Source organism: Lotus japonicus, chromosome 2 (genome assembly GCF_012489685.1).
Source record: "Lotus japonicus ecotype B-129 chromosome 2, LjGifu_v1.2".
Taxonomy (NCBI): domain Eukaryota; kingdom Viridiplantae; phylum Streptophyta; class Magnoliopsida; order Fabales; family Fabaceae; genus Lotus; species Lotus japonicus.
The window spans coordinates 76275363-76298863 of record NC_080042.1 but is presented as its reverse complement, the minus strand read 5'-3'; the positions used below and the strand labels follow the sequence as shown (position 1 = coordinate 76298863).

At 35.3% G+C, this 23501-nt stretch overlaps 3 protein-coding genes across 9 annotated transcripts; 2 read left to right on the top strand and 1 right to left on the bottom strand.

Moving 5' to 3' along the window:
* Positions 1–1322: 1322 nt before the first annotated feature.
* LOC130739696 (uncharacterized) lies at positions 1323–8612 on the bottom strand. Of its 7 annotated transcripts, none has more exons than XR_009019942.1 (8): positions 8399–8612; positions 8102–8176; positions 7734–7791; positions 7553–7639; positions 6940–7047; positions 2614–2741; positions 2013–2044; positions 1323–1887 (listed from the first exon to the last, which is right to left on the bottom strand). XR_009019942.1 is itself a non-coding variant. In XM_057592071.1 (6 exons), the coding sequence occupies exons 3-6, from the start codon at positions 7743–7745 to the stop codon at positions 6355–6357; spliced, it is 360 nt and encodes a 119-aa protein (XP_057448054.1). In that variant the 5' UTR covers positions 7746–7791; positions 8102–8176; positions 8399–8612; the 3' UTR covers positions 6184–6354. The 7 variants fall into 7 exon arrangements, 1 of the variants encoding a protein (XP_057448054.1); XR_009019941.1 differs by having other exon boundaries at positions 6940–6996; XR_009019940.1 differs by having other exon boundaries at positions 6940–6993.
* Positions 8613–12290: 3678 nt separating this feature from the next.
* LOC130739695 (transcription factor MYB53-like) lies at positions 12291–15064 on the top strand. Its single transcript, XM_057592070.1, has 3 exons — positions 12291–12559; positions 12683–12812; positions 13453–15064. The coding sequence occupies exons 1-3, from the start codon at positions 12427–12429 to the stop codon at positions 14162–14164; spliced, it is 975 nt and encodes a 324-aa protein (XP_057448053.1). The 5' UTR covers positions 12291–12426; the 3' UTR covers positions 14165–15064.
* Positions 15065–15369: 305 nt separating this feature from the next.
* On the top strand, positions 15370–22475 carry LOC130739689 (heat shock protein 90-5, chloroplastic). Its single transcript, XM_057592064.1, has 19 exons — positions 15370–15775; positions 16000–16073; positions 16391–16516; positions 16613–16706; positions 16787–16870; positions 16972–17115; positions 17335–17451; positions 18394–18441; positions 18536–18616; positions 18733–18837; positions 18924–19064; positions 19397–19489; positions 19634–19711; positions 19800–20054; positions 20769–20871; positions 20973–21147; positions 21235–21340; positions 21635–21724; positions 21907–22475. The coding sequence occupies exons 1-19, from the start codon at positions 15512–15514 to the stop codon at positions 22099–22101; spliced, it is 2373 nt and encodes a 790-aa protein (XP_057448047.1). The 5' UTR covers positions 15370–15511; the 3' UTR covers positions 22102–22475.
* The last annotated feature ends 1026 nt before the right edge of the window (positions 22476–23501 follow it).

Genomic DNA, 23501 nt, shown 5'->3' with positions numbered 1-23501 from the left:
TCACGTGATATGTATTTGCAGTATATTTGCCCAAAAATCATGCATGATTTCCAACCATGGACATGGAATGTGTGTGGATATGGTTACGTGGGTTTCAGATAAAAAAAAAATAGTAATTTCTAAGTGCAGATCATCAAACTATTCTTTCAAAACAACCATTGTATATTGTAGAAGAAATTATAATTTAAAAAACTTTTCATTTTATAGAAGTTATTTTAATTATGATATTCTAAAAATGTTTTGTATCTTAATTAAGACTTTTGCTCTTGTGTTGAAAAACTTGCTTTTTTTTATAAACAACTTGAATATGGGGTCAGACCTTGCCAAAATTATACTCTTGGTTAGGTTTTTAATACTCTTGACTAGGTTTCCATCGTTAAATGCAAAGGAAAATGGTGAAAGGTAAGAGACATTAGTATTATGCTTTACAAAGATATCACATTTTTTTGTCAATTACGAAGATATATTTTTTAAGACAAAACCACAAACTTTCATTCAACAAAAGAATCAGCTACTTTTCCAACCTCTTGATTATTGAAATCATGTATTTATTTTTTTCTTCACCAGGTTTTTTCTGGTAAGATTTTAATGATGCGTGATTTTTTTAATCTGTCTCCTTGAAGGTGGTGGGTGGTGGGCTTTTTACTAGTAGGAAGATCATTGTTGTGATATTGTAAAAGTTACTACTTTTAGTTTTCATTTCTCATTTTTTCATACTTGTATTGCGTTAAAGTACATCTTGTACTTCACTTCAATATATTTAATTTGGCTTATTAAAGAAACGAAAGAATCAACTGCTTTAATTTTTCATTAAGACTAGATCATGAACATGAATTTTTTTGTTGTTGAAGTTTCTTTTTTTTTTGGTCAATTTGTTGAAGTTTCATGAACATGAATTTCTTCTAAGATATTGGACTTTTTAACTTTTCATATATTGTATGCCCCTTTTGATTTTTTTCTTTTCTTTTTCCGAAATGACTCCTTTAGTCCTTTAGGTATGCATCAAGGTTGTTAGTTGTAATGCCTCAGCCCAAGGGACATATTGGGCCGGGCTGAGACATGATAGAACGGGCTGTAAATTTTCTCATTTAATGGGGGCCATGTGCCAAAACAAATTATTTCTCAATTTTTCTGAAGAATAATGATATATTTTGAAACAAGAAGAAGAATAATGATATATGAACCTAAAGTTTTTGCTAAAAATCCAACAGATATACACTTTCTTTTGCAATTTTTAGCCGCGACAAACATTAGCAACGGTTGAAAATTGTCGCTAAGCCGTATGTCCAAAGGATATTCGTGAAAAACATGTCTGAACATCATTTTCATAACTTAACTGAATAGTGAATAGTATCAATAAAACACGACATACTAATACATGACTTCTTTTTGTAATGGACAGAGAGAAACTCTGGGACAACATCAATTATACGGTTTACAAAAACACTAGGGAATGAGAATGAGACTCTTAATTTTACTAATAATTTGCAAATGCTTCTCCAACTTGATTTGTAAGAAGCACTTTTATATAACCTATGAACTTACACATATAAGCACTCATTTCAGTGACAGAAAGCATATGGTAAAGCAACAACATGAACAAAAATGCACCTAAAAGATCTTCCATAATTGATAAGGTGAAACTTTGAATTGAATTCACTTGTTATTCTTAGGTGGGTGGTGCGATGGTCGATGATAATCAGCACTGAAAGCCACAAAACCCGAATCTTCATCAAGCAAACGGCTTCTCACACTAACACTGGAAGCAGGCTTAAACTTTCCAGATTTCTTCACAAGTTGCATAGCATTTGGTTTGTTCAAGTTCCCCTGATCAGCTATGATTTTCACCCTAGTACTTTTTGTAGCACTAGCTGCATCAATGCTTGCCTGTTCAAGAAGTTCCCAGCATATTATAGCAGATAATTAATCAACCTTTTATTTATACTTGGCAATAAGAAACGCCCTTTGTATTCTAGTATGAAAAGGAAATAACTAGAATTTAAAATGTTTACCTTCCTATCAGAAATTTCAAAATCTGTAGCACCTGCATTTTTCACCAATTTGTGGTCATTACTTGCATATAAGTTACATCTAGAAAGCAAATAATGCATTGTTTCATAGAAACCTAGTTTGGAAATTCTTTAGTATCAATTATGAAATACAAAAGCTAAGCACAAGTTTGTCCCTTTAATTGATTCAGACTTTTGAATTAATTGTAGAAGAATTTTTGTGCCATAATCGATTTTAAGGAAAAATTATGGATCTGAATTAAGTGTAGCCGGTTCCTGCAATCCCTACGGTCAAGTTTTGCACTTCAAATTGAACATTTAGAAATTATTTTCACTCTCGGATCTCGGATGGACATCCGAAAGTGATTTTTTTTTGTTCCAGAAGTTAAAAAAATACACGTCCGAAACGCAAAACGAAATTCACTTCTGGAGGTCAATTAAACTTCCAAAAGTGAATATAGCTTCTAAAAGTTGAATTTTCGAAAGTGTTAAATTTGACTACAATGATTGCACAGTCCAACAACTTCATTAAATTGAAATTCAAAAATAAACTTCAAACATGCTATATATGTATAGTATGCCAAAAAGAAGTTTGGAAACATACCTGTGGGGCTCAACCTAGCAGAGGATAGCCAGGCAGCACAAAGAAGAACAAGCAAAATACAAGCACTTTTTTTGGTGAGCACCATGGCCATCTCTGTTTAACTTAATTACACCGATATATGTTTGTCCCTACAAAATCAAATCGCAGAAAAGAGGAATCACTTCAAAATGTTCACTTATCTTTTATAGCAAGTGCTCTGAGATGAGAAAAAACCCAAGTCAAATACTTAGCTATCTAAGTCAAAGATAGAAGCTATGTTTCCAACATCTACTCCTCGAACACTTGATTTATATAGTTAAACATTAGCAGTTACATATGAATAGTATTGTAACGTGTGCTTGATTTTGTTAGCATGTTCAAATAGTTTCTCAATCCCCATACCCTGACACAAACTCTCAGGTTAGAATCCCCTGTATAAGAAATCAGAATAGCAGTAATGTAAATATCAACATTAACAATTATATAGAAAGACGCTTTCTGATGGATTTTATGTGAATTTGTGGTCCAGAGAATGTATAAAACAGTACCATGAGGGACAGAGAGGCTCAAATACCCTATAGAATCAAAAGGAGAGTTCACAATGGTTACGTGAGATTGAAGTTATTTGTGTTTTGCGTTTGTCTACCACCATGCAATCAACGAGAAGGAAAAGGTACGATTTAATATGTCGAGGTAGGTAAGGTACTTGAAACAATGTGAATGGTGTATATTAAAATTGGGACTACATTTCCAATGTAAAAGAACATGAACATTTTGCAGTTCAAGGTCTTAACAGTTGTGACACAATTACTAGTTACTAGAGTTACTAATACCATGTTTGGAGATCTTTTAACTATTTATTTTTAAGTCAAAATTAATTTGGGAAGAAGTTTCTATTGTTTTTGAGTTTTGAGTACTTGGTTCCTTATTCCGCTAATCATTTATTTTATCTCTTTCCTATCGTGAAAACTCTGGTCCCCCGCCTTTTTTTTTTCGTCCTAGGGCCCTACTTAGATAAAATATATAATTTTAGTACATTTTTTTTGTTCCACCTCCGAAGGATGGAGGGGTACACAGCGAAAGAAGCGAGCGTCGAAAGGTCTCCCTATTTGACTATGGTAATCATGTGGACGACCTAAGGGAATTCTTAAAATTGCTCCCTGGGAAGTCTTGGTGCACTTTCACGCTTTCTAGTTTTTGAATCCACTTCAGAATTTTATTGTGCCCATTGATTGTATGTTGAGGGAGAGTGCGATAGAGAGAGGGGTGGTAACCTGCCTTGGGACATCGATTTGGAGTTGTGGTCTCCTTCCCATCCTTGCGTATGCCTAGACCTAGAACGGAGGATTTAACCAGGAAAACACATCATTGCCGACATGATTTTACAAAATCTTCCTGTAACCAATGATTAGGTTGTCGGTAATCTATTGGCAAATAATTTTTGCAGTGATTAGTTACCACCAAGTAACCACCGGCTTGGCGGTCTTTTTAAATTATGGTAGTTAGTTAACTACGACTAAAGTGGTAGTTTAATTTTTTTTTTTTGAAATTAAGCAATCTTTTTAAATTATGGTCATTACTGACAAACGGTCAAACTCGTAAGTGATTTATTTCATAATTACCTTAGTAACTTGGCAGTTTTATAATTTTTGGTCGTTAGCTACAGTTTGTTGTCAGTAACTTGAAACATTTTCGTGGTTACTAACCACCAAAGTCGTCAGTTGAACAATTTCTTTGTTAGCAACAGCTCATACCGACAAAGAAGGCCATATAAATTGAGATTCAGATAATTTTTTCTTCTTTCATCGATATGTTTTTCTTTCAATATTCTTTTAATTTCTTTTATTCAATCATTTTTATTTTTACAGTATAATTAGGAACATTAAACATGTATAATTAGAAATAGATTATTGGATTTTAAGATTATTTTAATGGTCGAAAGCAACCCTTCTGCAACGGATATAAATATTACTTTCATGAAAGTTCCTGCCACCCACCTCCTCGCATACATCTTCACCGACGGGAGAAACCGTGTCACAAGCTCCTTTGATTCTTCCTCGCCCAGGAAAGGGATCAAGCTCTGACCCTGTTCTCTTCCTTCTCTGTCCAAGGCATCACACTTTCAGAAACACTACGCACCACCGGGAACAGATCTATTGCTTGCATTTTCTGGGATTTAATTTTGTTAGATCCCTTGTGCATATTGTGTCTTGGTGGTAGAGGTGGTGGCGATTGTGGTGACTTGAGGCAGTAATTACGGAGGTTGTATTCGTGGTTGTAGGTGTAGTAAAGTGGTAAAAAGGAAAAATAACTTCTATGGCATAATTGCTTTTTAAAATTAATTTAAGGGTGAATATGTAATATCCAATCCTGTGATAAAGGAAGGTCTTTCATCTATGAAAGACCCATTAGCTCTTTCATGTTAGTCTCCACCTTATTATAATTGTTACGGTTAGAATATCATATAAAACCATTAAAGTGGTCTTTACCCAACAGTTTAAGCTTTTGAGATAAGTAGTTGCATGACATGGTATCAGAGGCTCTATGACCAAGAGGTCTAAAGTTCGATCCTGGTTTCCTTCACTTTCTAATTAAAACCCTCACTTTCTAATTAAAAAGTGAAATTTAATTAAGCACATGGTAGGTGGACTTGTGCATTTATCCACCCTTCAAGCCCAAAGGGATCTTGCGTGAAGGGACGTGTTAGAATATCATATTAAACCATTAAAGTGATCCTTATCCAACAATTTAAGCTTTTGAGAAAAGTCCAAACAAAACTAATACAATATCATATAACTAGACGTCTAGACCTACTACATCACACCTTAATTTGATGTTGTGATCATATACTCTATGACTATGAGGCTATAACCATGCATGTAGATGGAAATGACTATCAGAAAATTAGAATCATAAAGTGCTTTTTTCTTGCGCTCAACCACCGCTAAGATCATAGCTTAATTAATCAGGTAATATCAGAGACACAAACCGGCCATATCGAATTGAATACCAAATTGTACTCCTTGTGCATGTCACAAATTATCATGCAATCATTTGTTTCTTAATGAGTGTGAAGCAATACTCTGGTGATGATAAACGTTGCAACACAGACGAGATTGTAATCCAATTATTAAATTTTGATTGTTGAATCAAGAAACTAATGTGAAACTTGAAAACAACTATACAAACTATTTCAGGATGCAGAACACACAGGAAGTAGAAACCAACAATTGTGGAATCAAAAAAAAAAAGAAACCAACAATTGAATTGGTTGATTCTATTTTTTGAATTCTAAACCTGTGGGTGAGTCCTAGAGCTATGTGAAACTTTCTTCTAATATAGGTAAAAGGGGGTATCACCTGCAGATGGGAACTCGTGCAATAAGTTGGACGGTAATGAAAATGCGGAATGCCAAATGATCATCACTAACATACATATATAGTCATCAATCCCAAGCCTTAACTAATCTAAATCGGATCTCAAGTATTACATTTTCTGCCCTAATAGTTCTTAAACATAGTGATGATATATATAAGGAGTCGCATTCTTATGAGGAATTGAGGATACACATGTTAGATGAAACAGAAGAAAGGGAAAATGAAAACAATAGAACTATTCTCATTGATTTTGATGATTACAGACTTACAGTAGGAGAAACCTCCTTATATATGAACTAAGTAAGCTAGTGAAAACAGTTACAAGCTAACAGAATCAGTTACACAATGACAGCTGTGTCCAGCTGTGTACAGCTGGCACATACCACTACAAAAAAAAGGCATTTTGCGGCGCTTCTGGAAAACCGCCGCAAAATGTATAATGAGGCGTTTCTTTGAGCGCCGCAGTTACGAGCGTCGGGGGCCGTTCTGCGGCGCTTATATCCAAGCGTTGGAATAACCGCCGCAGAATATAGCGGCGGTTAAAAGCGCCGCAAAGTCTGTAATTCATTCCGCCTCTATTTTGCGGCGGTTTCTGTAATTCATTAGATATTTGATCAGTATATAAAGTCCCGTTCATAAAAAGATAAGCATATATATGAAGTCCAATATGCCATGACTCCATGAGTGTTAATTTCAAATAGAACTTCACCACCTCTACAATCAATTTAACTTACATTCAATAAAAAGATCGGTATAGCTACAGAAGCAATCACCCAGTTCAGAATCAAACACAAAAGTTGTTTCATGAGTAATAAATAACGAAAAAAAAAAAGAGCAAATGAACTTATCAAATATTAAAATGAACTCCTTCTATGGACTTAAATTCACATGAACCAATAGAATTATGTATATCACTCAATGAGGTAAATGGTAAGAACTTTAGCAGAAAGAATATCAAAATAAAACATACCTTGTCTATGAGAATTCTAAGCAATTCCAAGGCTCCAACAAGATGAAAATCAGTCTACTGAACCAGAAAAAGGGAAAATTGAGCAACAGGGCTATAAGACAATATCATCTGTAAAAAGTTTAAAGTGACAACAATGATAAACACACCATATCACATCCTACACTATGATTATGTTTCTTAATACTTTCATGCACATCAAGTGAAAGAACAAGTTTAGAGGAACTAACAAAATGTGATCTCTTCACTTCTTTTTAAGTAACTTGCAGATGCTTTTTGCCAAAGTGACAATTAACGTGTTGGTAAATTGTAAGAGTAACACCTAATTAGCAAACATTCAATCCAACCATAATAACTTATCCCACCAAAATAAAGCATAAAGAAGCAATAGTAGTAAACATATAAAGTACATGTAAAATTGTACATGCAATTAAAAAATAGTAACAAGTGAATTCATAAAAAAAGTCAAATAAGCCATTGAATAAATGCAAGTAGAAAGAGTACACGAATGAAACTAACATGATAAGAGTAACATATTCTTAGAAGTGGATCTAACACATTCAATTACAACGCCCACAATTCAAAAGCAAAATAAAAGAGCACTGAGTGCACTCACCTTGTCCAAGAGTGAAATTGAAAGGGATTCTCCTATGTCTGCTGGAATCAAATTTGGTGCCATCAAGCAATGTTCCAGTATAATGAACTGCAAATCGGAAAAACCAAGATTAAGCGCATTCACAGCAAAATCTAATTGAAGCAACGAATGGAACAAATAGAGAGAGGAAGAGGAAGGGTACCATTGACTTCATCACCAGCTTCAGAAAAAGGCCTTTGGCATCTCATAGTTAGCAAGTTCTAAGTAAATTTGAGGTCATTCAGAAAGTAACACAATTGATAAGTAAAATTCACCAAAAGTAAAATTTACTAACACATAGCATGCCAATAAACTATCATATATGTAAATGACATCAATCCAACCCCGTTGACCCCATCTCAATAGTTAGCATTGTTCTTATCTAAATGATAAACCCTACTAGTCAGATCTGAACACAATAGAATGATAACAACAAATGCATTCCTCATCAAATTCAAAGCCAATAGAACCTCAATTTGTATATCAACAATACATGTCAGAAACCACAAGAAACAAGTTTAGGAACCTAACCCATTTTTGCAATACGATCTTCCTCCGTCTCTAGAGAGTACCAAATCGTCCAATAGAATCAATCAGTGTCATAACCTGCAACAAGTAACAGTAAGTCGAAAGCGTGAATCGCATCAAAGCATGGAAATCGAAAAAATGAGACAAAAAGGGGAAAATGGTTGTAAGCATGAATGTTGACAAAAAGTGGTCTGAATCGCATCATAGTAGTCGCAGCGATGAACCGGAGAGAGGGAAGCCATCGGAGTGAAGATATACAAGGTAAACTCATGAATCGAAACAATGTAAATCAAAACGAACCTGAACCAAAGTAGAATCGGAAAAAACCGAAGAATAATCGCAAGATGAGAGTCTTCAATCCATCATTCAGTGAGAGTCTTCAATCCATGGCTTCAATTCATCATTAAAAACGAAGATGAGTTAGGGTTCAGAAGATGAGTTTCGAGATCGCAAAAAGAAGAAGAGTTTCAGAGCAAGAGAAGATGTGTGAACTGAGAACGTGAATGAAACGCGAAGAAAGAGAAATAGGGTTCATGTGACCCCTTTTGATTTTTTTTTTTTAAAAATTAATTAACTTGCGGCGCCTTCCCTAATCGCCCCTGGTTAAACCGCCACAAAATACTTACAAACCGCCAGAAATTGAAAAGAGACCGCTGCAAAATGACTCAAACTGAGGCGCTTGGCTAAATCGCCTGCAGGACTGCCACAGAGTTACAATTTGCGGCGGTTTTCCTGAAACCGCCGCAGAATATCCGCCCCGAAATGTTGTTTTTCTTGTAGTGTACACACTCTTAGACTAGGCGATATTCACATATCCTATATCTATTATATACTCTTATAACACACACATTTGCATGAATTTAGCAGGAAAACTAACTTTGAACAGCTTGGGTTATTTGAGACTTAATTTGCTGACATTTTATCGTAATAATGATATCTATTGTGAGTAGGAAATGGTAGAAAAATTATCAGAACTTGTAACAGTCACCAACTTAACGCATTGTTTGTTTGTGAAGAACTTACGCAGAGACTCTCCTTATTTGGTTCATACTACGTCATGTGAGAGACTCGGAGGATTAGCTTGTAAGAGTTAAAGGACATAAGTTGGATGAGATGAAAGGTGAAGGTCAGGTTCAAACCCTGCACTTTTAAACTGTCTATCTTCACACTTTAAAGTGTGTATGTGTCGAAGCTCTCTCCTTCACCAATGTAGATTTTTTCATTTTCCCTTCCATTTCCCATTCTCGTTTCCATCTGGTTATGCCACCATTTTGTTGTCGTTTTCAATTGAATTTCAACTCTTTCCATTCTCATCAATTTTTTTCGCATCCCAATGTTTGCTAATTGTGAATTCGATTCTACGTACGTAGTCGTTGTTTGAATTGAAAGATCCAATGAATTTTACATTTGTTGAATACCGAGTTTTTTAATTAGTGCAGAGGAAGAAATGCAGACGGATCCACAAAACAGAAATTCGCCATGGGAATGAACTCTGTCAAATTTGTTGTCAATCTCAGCCGATCGCAGTTTAAAGTGCGAACGTGAGGGTGGTGGGGAATTGAGGTGAATTTTTTTCATTAAAAGTATTTTAGTATTTTTGCCACTTTAAGAGTGACATAATTAGTTGTGGGGCGACACAAGTAACAACTCCCTTAATTTTAGGTGAATTCTATGGTACCCAAAAATTATTTTGGGCATGATACCCGCATTAAGTGATTTAGTAGATTATTGTCATGTGAAATAGGGTTTTAGCCGTCAAGGTTTATTGGTGATAGAGAGGGTGACATCTGGAGATCGTGACTGGTGAACGATGGTGCCAGACACCTCTGTTTTGAAACATTTTTTGCGATGCAAGACAGAAGAAGGGTTGAGAACTGTCTGAAGTATTACTTTGCAAATAGTAATAAGAATATTGACATTCAAAATTTAGAGCATGTTTTTTTATTGGTACACATCATTTAGAGCATGTATATGATTCAATCAGAACATATATATTATTGGTACACATTATTTTAGGTACCATACCTTGATCTGGTTTAAGGTACCATAGCAAACATCTTAATTTTATCCATGTTTGTGGGTTGATCGGTTTAACCTTAGTTATTTAGAGTAATAAAAATTTACAAATATTAAATTAAAAAAGTATATAAAAAATGAAAATACATATAGGCTGGCCCGTGGACCAACTTGTTCAACCCACGAATTTTTTGCGGCCCTTAAATTTGTAGGCCCATCTAAAATGTGTATGATATTGGCCCATTTAGCCTGCAAGACAGCTCAACTCGATCCACCGCTCCAATTGGAACTGAAATAGTAGTAAATATAATAATGAGAAAAGTAAAAATAACAATATTTTTTTTATAAACAAAAATAACAATAGTTACTTTTTATTTTTATTTTTTTTTATGCTAATGTCGGCAGGAATAGATATGCTGATATGTGATTAACTCTAATGCCGAAAATTTGTAGGTAAGGTCTTGAGATGTTTGGTCAGCTTTTATAATTTCATAGTGGTTATTATTATATTTTTTTTAATCTTTGCCAAACTTTTACTGTTGTTCAAAAAACTATAGCTGCCCCTTATGGTAAATAACTAAATATATTTTTCGAGAGTCAAATTTATATCTACATTCTTAAGAGATTTAGCTTTATTGGTAGACCAACTACTGTACGTTCTATTTGGGGCTAATAGTTTACATCTGATTAATTGAGCAACATATGTAAAAGTATTTTCTTGTGATCGAGAGTTAAAAAAAGAAAAAGAAAGAGAGAGTTAAATTAAATAAACGTGAAATTTGATTTTGATTTCCACATGCACTCGTTGTTAACTTTGTTTTTGTTTTCATTGTTCAAAATGGAACGTGGCATGGAGAAGCATGCAAAGTCCTAGTTTAGATGTAACAGGTAGAAACTTAAGAAAGCAAGCAAAATCAGTTGTTTGGTTGACAATACAAGTTTCATGATTAATGAGGAAATCACAGTCGCTGTTAATGCATGGTGACATCTATATAGCCTATATTAGGTTAAACCTGCTTCCTTTTTATATATGGTCGATGATATTGAGAAGCTGGTCTGGTCCACCCAACAACGAAATTGAGATGAACAAGCAATTAATCTGTCCGATCGACATTGATGAAAGCAATGCATGCATTGGCATTTAGCAATTACCCTTCTCTTTGGTAGACAATTGACTTATAATTATTAGCTTTATGCGAAAAAAAAGTAACTAAGACAAAGAAAAAATGACGAATTAAGGTACCCATTAATGGCTTCCTATATGATAGTTTTAGGGAGGGGTTAGAAATGTAGGAAGTTTGCCGTACCAACTTCTCGTCTAACAAGTGATCAATACTGATGGTCACAAACTCTCACTTGGGAAGAAATATCTTGTCCGATAGTGTCCGTTCATGCACTAGAGGACTGAGATCAACAAGTCTAGGCGTCCGCTCGGACGCCGGGGCTTCCTTTGCACTTGCTGAGACAATTGTCAAGGACTTTGGCCTTATAAATACAGACTTTATCGTTCATTTACACAACACGTTATTCATTCTAAGCGTTTTACTTAAAGTTTTATATGAGTTTCTGAGAACCTCTCTGACTCCAACATTGACTTAAACGTCGAAGTGTTTTCTGCATGCATGTACCCTCCACACCATGGAACTTGAAGCTTTGTCGTGACTACCAGAATCACCACCGCGCAATCCAGCTATGTTCCATCACCTCAACCGAGAGAGATTTGCACACCAGATTCTCAAGTCTGAGCATAAACATTCATGTGTCATTCATCAAACCAACAACTTAAACTTTTGAGATAATTTATTATTATTATTTTATCAAAGCTTTTATGGCAAGCGGTCTCAAATTCGATCTTTACTCCTGATCTACAATTTTTCTAATGAAAAGAAAGTTAAATTTCAACATATGGCATTGTGCATTGTTTACGTTTCAAACTCAAGCGAGCTTTTATATTAGGGATGTGTTAAAAATATGAACATTATATGTCATTTACTCAACAACTTAAGCCTTTGAGATAATTCGTTCATCTCATATCACTAAGTTCCTTTCGTTTCAGCTAGCCACATGTTTCCCTCAACCTCCTTGCTTCTATCACTTCAACTTTGACTAAGGTTTATTCGTTCATCTCATATCACTCTAAGTGCCTTGTTCTGGGGCCCGTACATCAGATATTCACCTTATAAATACATAGCTCTAGTTTTGGATTGGATGAGTATAACTAGGAAGCATCCGCATCCCATTTCCTTAGGAACATATCTGAGTTTGAAGTGATTAAAAAATAAGAGGGAACTATAATATTGAATAAACTAGAAATGGGAAGATCTCCATGCTGTGATGAAAGTGGTTTGAAGAAAGGTCCTTGGACACCAGAAGAAGATCACAAGCTTGTTAACTACATTCAAAAACATGGACATGCTAGCTGGAGAGCACTTCCAAAACTTGCAGGTATATATACACTATACTATGTATGAGTATTACATGTCAAAAGACTCATCATAATATAAATAAATATATAGTTCTCTCCTATTTACATAATGAGGGTGCATGATCATTTGTATTTCTTAACAGGACTCAACAGGTGTGGCAAAAGCTGCAGGTTAAGGTGGACAAACTACTTGAGGCCTGACATTAAAAGAGGCAAGTTTTCCCAAGAAGAAGAACAAACAATTCTTGACCTCCATGCCATCCTTGGGAACAAGTATGTATTCAACACTAGCTACTACAGTACTACTTTTATGCATTACTCTTGGAAACTGGAATTATCCATAATGAATAATACTTATAGATACAAAATAAATTCGTAATTTAACATGAACTAATGTTATCTAGTAGCAAAGGAATTAGTATTCACTCAGTGTATATATGTTTAGAAATCCTTATTCTGAAGTCAGAATTAATTTAGGGAGAAACTTCAGTGAATAAATAGATTGAGTTTCAAAATTAATTCGTAATTTAACATGAACTAATGTTAACTAGTAGCAAAGGAATTAGTATTCACTTAGTGCATATATGTTTAGAAATCCTTATTCTAAAGTCAGAATTAATTTAGAGAGAAACTTCAGTGAATAGATTGAGTTTCAGAATTGATTATGAGTAAACAAAAGCTGATCAAAACATGCTACTTTCTTAACTGTTTATCTCTTACAATCCAATGACTTCAATTTTTGTCTCTCTTCTTATAGTTATAGCAATTCATGTACTGAATAACCACACAATTACATACTTTTATTTCATATAACAAGTAACTGTAAAAATGATCTATTAAGTTGATAATTGTTCTGAAGCTTAATTATATATAACTAATCAGCACTTCAAATTTTATCCTTTTTGTTAATTAGATGGTCCACGATTGCAAGCCACTTGCCGGGGAGGACAGATAATGAGATAAAGAATTTTTGGAACACTCATCTGAAGAAGAAGTTGATTCAAATGGGTTATGATCCAATGACACACCAGCCTCGAACTGATATCTTCTCAGGCTTGTCCCATCTCATAGCCTTGGCCAATTTGAAACAACTCTTGAACCATCAGCTGCCATGGGAACAAAATGCTCTGAGATTACAAGCAGAGGCCATTCAACACTTACAACAACAACAGCACCTCCTGCAGCCACTATTAATAACTGAGGCTGAGCCTAACACAACAAAAAGCATAAACACTATTAATCATCTTTCAATTGATTACTACTTTGAAAACACCATCTCATCTTTTGGAAGTGGAAATCTTCAATTTATGAATGATTTTTCTATCCCTTTCTCTCCAATGCCTGAATTGAAAACACCGCCTTGTTCTTCCTATGAACCGTCATTAAGTGAGGACATGATCCAAGCCCCTCATGATGAATGCAAAGCGTTTTGTGATGAAGATGGTCCTCCCAATTCTCAGTGGCTTCCTTCATGCTCTGCCTCATCTTCTTCCCATGTGGTTCCAGTACCTGTGACAGAGATTTCATTGACTAATAATAATATGGCTGATAATTGCACTGCTTCTTCTATTTGGCCTGAGCTCTTGCTAGAGGACCCTATGTTCAATGGGATTGCTTTAGATTGAAATTACCTTGTCTAGTCTTACAACATTTACCCTTACAAAGCATATTGTGTTCTTGTTTATACAATGTTAGTTGTTATGAGTTCTTTGTATTATTTTGGTGTTCATTCTTGTAATTTTCAACTTTCTTAAGGAAAGATTTTAGAAGAAGGTAAAGGGGTGGAAAGAGAAGTCTTTGTTGTCTCAAGCAGGAAGGGAGGTTGTTGTTAAAGCGGTGACTCAAGCAATTCCTTTCTATGTTTTGTCATTCTTGATAGACTTTGTGACCAAATTGAGAGCATGATAAGTAAGTTTTTTGGGGAGGGGTTGTTTCTCGAAGGAATTTGCATTGAGCTAAGTGGGAAAAGCTTTGTTGTCCCAATGAGGATAGGGTCTTGGCTTTCGTGACTTCAAATTTTTTAACTTAGCTCTTGTGGCTAAGAAGGTGAATGATTTTTAGTCTTCTTTACTTGCCCGGGTTTTTAAGGCGGTCTACTTTCTTGGTTGTGACTTGCGTGGTGCTAAAAAAGTTACATACCAAGTTATGTTTGGTATAGTATTTTGAAGTCTAGTTAGATCTTTGAATGAGGGGATTCGTGGAAGATTGGTGATAGTATGAGAGTTAATCTTTGGTTTGATTGCTCAGGATTGTGACAAAAAGGTCTTGGCGTCTACTTCTTCTTTTCCTGTTCAAGTTTAGTCATTAGGGTTGGCGAGACCCTTCGCTTTCGCTGGGCCTGGGCTATGCTCCTTGCGGTGGATCTTGGATTCAAATTTGTTTGCTTTGAGACATATTGCTTCCATCTTTTTCAATGGTAGAGATGACCTATTGTGGACTCTTACTATTAAGTTCTACTTATTTAGAATTGTCATTTTATTTCTTATAGATCTATTCATGTTGATATTTTATTTATTGATAGAAATTGCAATATGTTCCAAATTTTATGGCTAGAAACACTTCCATCTTTCCCAATTCAATTTGGGTGAAAGATGTTCCTAGTTCTCTTAACTTATGTACGCTATGATGTTTTGGTCTCTTTGCCGGTTTCGTCACATTTTAAAACAAAAATAAAAAAGCAACATTATTATAAAAAATATGAAAAAATGGATATATTATGGTGAATTGGCTTTTTGTGGACCTCAGAATGAGACACAGAAGCAGCCAAACAAAGATAAAGATGGCCTGTAATGTATCAATAATTCTAGAACCATCTCCCCTATCTCTCCATAAACCCTTCTCAATTCCAAGGGTTTTTCACTCTCCATTTCCACTCTCTCTCTTCTCTCTCTCTCTCTCTCTCTCCCTCTCTCTCTCTCTACAGAGGAGGCAGGAACAACAAGAGATAACGCTTCCCATTCCCACCCTCGATAATGGCTCCTGTGCTCAGCAGAACCATAGCCACTACCTCCATAGCTTCCCTCCCTTCATCCCCTTTCGCTCCCCCAAGGTCTTCCCCCACCCTCAAAACCGCTTTTCTCCCACCGCAGCCCGGTGGCAGAAAATCCTTCCCCTCCGCCGCCGCGTTGAAGTGTAGACACCGCGGCAGTAGAACGAACAGGCTCGCTGTCCGCTGTGATGCTGCTGTTGCCGAGAGAGAAGAGGCCACTGGCGAGAAGTTTGAGTACCAGGCTGAGGTGGGTTTTTAATCAATTCGTGAAATGATTAAGCGTTTTGCGATTCTGGGTCATGGTTTTTTGGGGTGTAAGGAGTTAAAGTCTTAATCTTTTTGACAAACTGTTTGGAATTTTGACATGGGGTTGGAAGTGAAAGAGTTGCTTCTTAAAGGGTTTAAGGGTGTGTTTGTTTCGTGTATGAGTTTTGCTGAGTGAATTGAATTCCATTTTATTTTTTGTTGCAGGTGAGTCGCTTGATGGATTTGATTGTTCACAGTCTTTATAGCCACAAGGAAGTTTTCCTTAGAGAACTTGTGAGGTAATGAGTATGTTCTAAGCTCAAATTGATATGAAGCTAGGATTGAATATTATCTTCAAATCAACATTTGTGAATGTTTAGCAAGAGATTTACATGCAAAATGCTAACTACATAATGTCATGTGTAATTTTAACTTGAGTGAATTCATTCCTTGGAAGTATATTACTATTTTAACTCCAACTTTGTTGTACTTGTATGAAACTTGATATGGATGGCTGACACTTTTGAAATTTTGCTTCAATGTTTCGCTTTAGTTATGTGTTTGCAGCTAATGGATTCTGTTTAATTTTATCCTTTTTTTTTTCTTTATGCTCCAGTAATGCTAGTGATGCTTTGGACAAGTTGAGATTCTTAAGTGTAACAGAGCCCTCTTTGCTTGGAGAGGCTGGAGAATTAGAGATACGCATCAAGCCTGACCCGGACAATGGAACTATTACGATAACGTATGTGTATTTTGTTCAAGATTTTATTTTTATTTCTTGTAGTTTAGAGGAATCTTGTAAATGGGATTATTGAGCTGTGAATTCATGATTCTGCAGTGATACTGGTATTGGAATGACTAAGGAAGAGCTTATTGATTGTCTTGGAACTATTGCCCAGAGTGGTACCTCTAAATTTTTGAAGGCACTTAAGGTAATTGATATTGAATATCATTCTGTTTTGATGATTCTAAGCTTTAATAATAATGTTTTAATTTTCTCTCAATCTTTCAGGAAAACAAGGATCAAGTAGCAGATAATGGTTTGATTGGTCAATTTGGTGTTGGATTCTACTCTGCTTTTCTTGTTGCTGATAGGGTATGGTGTGGATTTCTTGAGCGTACTCTCATGGTTGATTTTCTGATTAGTTTTTATTTTATGTCCTTCATTTATGGGTTTGTCTGTGTGTTAAAAATTAGGTTGTTGTTTCTACAAAGAGCCCGAGATCAGATAAGCAATTTGTGTGGGAAGCAGTAGCTGACAGCAGCTCTTATGTTATAAGGGAAGAAACTGATCCTGAAAAGCTTCTTCGTCGTGGTACAGAGATTACACTCTATTTAAGAGTGAGTGGTATTTCTTTTATATACTTATGTTTTGTTATCTGTTTATAAAAGGTTGAAGTCAGTTTAATATTTTTTAAATTTCAGCATAAAATCTGTTTTAGCTATTCATTTGCTGTTGTCTTTAAATAAAAGGCTGAGCCCAGTATGATATTTGGAAATTGTAAGATCATTTTAATGAAGACATGCGGTTAAAATCCAGATTCTTGTTTTTTTGTCCAGCCTGATGATAAGTATGAATTCTCAGAGCCATCCAAAATTCAGGGTTTGGTGAAGAATTACTCACAGTTTGTTTCCTTCCCCATCTACACATGGCAAGAAAAATCAAGAACTGTGGAGGTAAACCAGGTTTCTATTGTTACAGATTCCTGCCATTATGTTGGTTCAAAGAATTATTCTACAAATTCTTACATGAGCATGTGATATTTTTATTCACAAATGATTCATTATTGATAATGGTTGATGAATTTGGTTTTCTTCTTTCGCCCTTTTCACCGTGCAAGAAATATATGTTTCATATACAACAACTTTTTCCTGCGTTAGCAGAAATAATGAGAGTGACTTATGTAGAATTTAGATTCAATTCATTGGTTTCTAATATTTGTGAGGTACTACTGGTTGTGTTATCAAGGACTTCATGTGTTGAATTCTAGCATTGATGATGCTGATGAATAATGAGAATATGTGTAAATTTGATGGTAATTATGTTGATTTTCTTATCAGTAGGGGTAGAAAGAACTCATGAAATCGTTTCTTTAATTTTGGTGTTTTTTGTGGTTAGTCTGTTCTACCAGTCATGGTTTCCACAACCTTAGGTTGGCTGGTTAATATTGTATGTTGTATATATTTGGGATTACGGTGAATGGGTAAATACTGGCCTATATTCTCTTGGAAGTTGGAGCCAGGCTGTAGTGATGCTGCTTGTGATGAGGGGTTTAATAGCAAATAGGAGATGGTTATAGACTATAGTCAAGTGTCAATGTGGTGCTGGAGTGTTTTTTTTTATAATTTCGTTTTGGGCGAGAGGCCTTTTGCCCTTTGCACCTTCCCTTTCAATTTAATAGAAACTGTTTGATGGATGACATCATACAAACAGGGCAAGTGTCAAAAAGCAACTTCAATGAGTTTGTATTCAAACAGCACAGTTTTACTTTCAGGGTGATTTTATAGTAATACACTCTGAATCATAATTCCCTGTTTTTATAATTACCAACAGAGAATGTGTGTCAAATGAATAAGCTCTTATTTGTCTCTATAAATAATTAATTTGGATATTGACAGGTGGAAGAGGAAGAACAGCCTAAAGAAGGGGAAGAACCAAAAGAAGAGGTAACTAGTATATGATATTTCTTTATGCGGATCGTGTGCTCGCCTTTTCCAAATGTGTTACCAATATCAAGTCTGTTTCTTCCGTTGTTATCAGGGGGAGATAAAGAAGACAAAGAAGACTAAAACTGAGAAGTATTGGGACTGGGAACTAGCCAACGAAACAAAGCCAATATGGGTGAGTTTGAGCTATATCTGCTTTTATGATGTCGGGATGTTAATGTTCTGCATTTCACTTATTTATTTGTTTTAGTGCCTGTTTCTTAATTAGTCCACCTTTGCCACTTATTGTAGATGCGGAGTCCAAAGGAAGTTGAAACGGATGAGTACAATGAGTTTTACAAAAAGGCTTTTAACGAATTCTTAGAACCACTTGCATATACTCACTTCACTACTGAGGTATGTTGATAATTTGGCTCTTGGATGAAGAGCATTTCCTTTTATGACTTATCAGTTAGACTATGTTTAACTTTTAAACTGTGCAGGGTGAGGTTGAGTTCAGAAGTGTTCTATATATTCCAGGAATGGGACCTCTTAACAATGAAGAAGTAGTGAACCCTAAAACGAAGAACATACGCCTGTTTGTTAAGCGTGTGTTCATCTCGGATGATTTTGATGGCGAGCTGGTGAGTTTATTGAGCTTCAAAGTGGAATTTGGTCTCTTGCGTTATGAAATTTATGTCACTGTAGCTTGTGATAGATTGGGAGATAGATGGATAAGAATTGCACCACAATTTAGATCCTCCACAAATGGCTAGTTTTTATAGAATAATGGTTTATCTATATAACCAATTTTAGTCTTTGACTCTTTGTTATATCATATCATAAGTAAATTATGTGCCATCTGCAAATACAAAACCTGTGCAAGCAGTAACTTATGTAACACTTGTGCTCAAACGCTTCTGCTCTTTGTCCAGGTTCCCTTTTCTATAACTTTATTTCTTTATTTATTTTGCAGTTTCCTCGATACTTGAGCTTTGTGAAGGGTGTGGTTGATTCAAATGACCTTCCTCTCAATGTTTCTCGGGAGATCCTTCAGGAAAGCAGAATTGTAAGTAAACTGCATGTTTTCCTGTTAACATCTTTTCTCTATGTGCTGAACATGAATGAAAGCTACACTCCTTTTAGGAATCATTTGTACATTTTCCCTATTCTGTTTACAAAATGATTTGTTCTAACAATATTATAATTTCAGGTCAGAATAATGAGAAAGAGACTTGTCAGAAAGGCATTTGATATGATTCAAGATATCTCTGAAAGAGAAAATAAGGAGGTTGATAGCAACAAACTCAATATCTTTAATTTTTTCAACATGAATCGAGAGTCTTACGAATTGCTAACATGGCTTCTTGAGATTTCAGGACTACAAGAAATTCTGGGAGAACTTTGGTAGGTTCCTGAAGTTGGGTTGCATTGAAGACAGTGGAAATCACAAGCGCTTAACACCACTATTGAGGTTTCACACTTCCAAAAGTGAGGATGAACTTAAAAGCCTAGATGATTATGTTGAAAACATGGGTGAAAACCAAAATGCTATCTATTACCTAGCAACTGACAGCTTGAAAAGTGCAAAGACTGCTCCATTTGTAGAGAAATTGCTTCAAAAAAATATTGAGGTATGTCTAGATATTAACAAAGCATTTTCTGGTAATTTGAGCATGTAGTCAAGGAATTTAATCGATGAGATGGCTACAAATGTGGTCAGAGCCCTGAGGGTTTATCTCCTGCCTCCCTTTGCAGCCCCCCTCAAGATAAAACCTAAAAGAAGAAAATATCCCACATCTCACAAGTTTAGTGCCCAGGCCAAAGGTTCCAAATTCCAGTTCTGCCTTTGTTCCCGATGTTCCTCTCCCCAATAGCCACCTTGTCAGAAGTCCCTATACATTGCTTCCTAAACATGTACCCCTCCCCCCTTATTCTTGGAATAAAACTTCTCACATGCGTGACCCATGACTAAGCTTATTAATTCATTCAGGGGTTGCCCCATTTTTTCCGCTTGACCCTGGAATTCTGTCAGTGTGTTTTCAGTTAAGGGTGTGTTCGGGTAAATAGCTTTCATAAGCTAATTGGAGAAGCATATTGAAATAATCTTAAAATTACTTGTAGCTAAATATAAAGCTAATCTGGGCAACTTATGAAATTAGCTCAAAAGATCTATATGCTATTTCAATAAGCTTACCCAAACCTTGCATAAGGGCTTATTAAGATAAGCTGAAACAAGCTCTTCTGAACGCGGCTTAAATATTCTTGATATATTTTTCTAATTGAATGCCTGATTTGTCCCATGTTAATTTTGATCTATATACACTCTTATGTATCTGTTACTGTAGGTTCTTTATTTGGTTGAACCTATTGACGAGGTTACTATTCAAAACCTACAAACATACAAAGAAAAGAAATTTGTTGATATCAGCAAGGAGGATTTGGAACTGGGTTTGTACTGTTTGCTACCTTTTTTCGAAGGCTTTATATACTATTTGATTTCCTGTTAATTTGTATTTGGATGTTTTTCTTATAATATTCTCTTAAATCAGGTGATGAGGACGAGGTCCAAGAGAGGGAAACCAAGCAAGAATACAACCTGCTTTGTGATTGGATCAAACAACAGCTTGGTGATAAGGTAGCGAAAGTTCAAATCTCTAAGCGCTTGAGCTCATCTCCCTGTGTGCTTGTATCTGGGAAGTTTGGTTGGTCGGCAAATATGGAGAGGTTAGTCATGGGCTTTACTAATTACGTGCCCTTGCTCTTGGATTGCAATCTGTTTGTCATTCTTTAATTCCCATTTTTTTTTTGCAGATTAATGAAGGCTCAAGCTCTTGGAGACACGCAAAGTTTGGAGTTTATGAGAGGGAGGAGAATATTGGAGATTAATCCTGATCATCCTGTCATCAAAGACCTAAATGTGAGTTGCCAGTCGTCACGTAGTTAGTTTTCATCCTAGACAAACTTTAGTTGTGTGTCTAGGATTCAAATTCTGGTGTTACCACTTTGTAAGGGTAGTAAACCACCACTTTTATAGTTAGTCTCACATTTATTCAATCAAAATATCCAAAGATATAAACTCGTCATTGTTGAAGGGATTTTTTACTACCAAGTTTTTATCTGAGATTTGAGGATGAAAAGAGAATCAGAATCATCAGATAAGATAAAAAACTAAGCATAATGCAATAATATATTGTTCTAATTTTTTTTTCAGGCTGCCAGCAAGAATGCCCCTGACAGCAGCGAAGCTCAAAGAGCTGTTGACCTCTTATATGATACTGCACTAATTTCAAGTGGATTCACCGTAAGCACAATATAAATCCTTCTCCTTCATACTTACATAGACTATGTACCCTTTTGAATGCAAACCAAAGAGCACTTATTGAAGCTTATGTAGTGCATTTTCTAGTAGATAAGCTTCAATAAATCCGTATCCAAGTGGGGCTCTATATGCAGTTTGCTTAACATAGTTTTCCATTATTGCAGCCTGACAGCCCTGCTGAGTTGGGGAACAAGATTTATGAAATGATGGCCTTGGCCCTGGGAGGAAGATGGGGTAGATCAGAAGAAGAGGGAGATGTATCAGTTGAATCTGATTCAAACGCAGGTGAAGCTCAAGACACAGAAGTTTATGAGCCTTCTGAAGTCATAGCAGAGAGTGATCCTTGGACAACTGACTAGACTAGGTGTTCTATGCCCTCAAAGAATAAGTTAATTTTTTTGGCATTATAGGGAATGATAAGGTAAGGGAAAATGGGGAATAGACGCTGAAGGGAAATTTCTTATGATTTCATAGCACTGAAGGGAATTTTATCATATCATGTAGAACAGTAGAACATTTTTATTTGGTTGAAGTAGAACAGTAAAGCTGTGAATGCCATAAAGGAGCTAGTGTTATGGGGCCTTTCTCAATGAAATTAAGGTCCTGGGACTGGAGGTGGCAACATTTTTGTTACTCGATGGTCTTGTAATTCTATCATTTTTAAGGGTTTAGAATCTTTTGTTTGGCTGTTTGCGAACCTATAATAACTGCTTATTTATTTGTTTTCTCTTTATTTTCCCCTTCTCATACTTAGCATCGTAATTAGTTTTATGAATAACTTTGAGCCTGCATTTTGGGTTGATTAAACTCTACTTTCTTTTAAAAAGAATAAACTCGTATATGTCACGCTGTGTGTTATACAAGTCATCTCAAAAGAGACTTGGAAGTAATTGATTTGTGACTAAATATCAACACAACTAAAATCCTATGGTTATACTCACCTTCAAATATTTAGTTTTATGTCTGAATTTGACAAAATTAAATATTTTGCTTAATATAAAAGTGTGATTGAAAACTTGAGATTAATGTCAATTTTTTTAAAGGTCCTTGAGGGTTAGCTTAAGTGGTAAGAGTTAAGGATATAAGGGTTGAGTGAAATGAATGATGAAGTGTTCGAACATTGAGAACTAACTAATTTACTAATATTACGAATACAATTGCCTAAAAAATGTCAATTTTTCTTAAGGTTTAATTAATGTTGACTTCTTTTAGGGTTGATAAATTTAATTATTGTTAAATATATATATATATATATATATATTTTGACACGAGAACAAGACACCAAGCAAAGAAAAAAACGAGACATAAAATGCAACTAACCCTATGTGTTGTTCTTAAAAAAAAAATCCTGTGTGAAACTAAATTTTACAACATTTGTCAAGAGATGAGGACCAAACTCATTCGAGAGATTTTGGACCAAAAGAAAATCGGAAGTATGTTAAGCTTTAGCCACTCTCAAATTATCCGCACATGCATTATCCTCTCTAAGAGTATGAAGCAATTGAACTTTCCCACTGCCAATGAAGCAAGTCCCTAATATTCGCAATCAACACAATAAAAACATAGAATCTCGAATGAGGGGAAATACATTTTAACATTCAAATAAAATCACTACATTTTTTCTCAGAACGGTTGTTTCCATTATTATTATTATTATTATTCATGTCATGTTTTTTTTTTAAAGCATGTCATGTTTTATCCTTGAACTAATTTGGATAAATTGTAATAAAAAAAATATTAAGGACTAGCACGTAGGTTT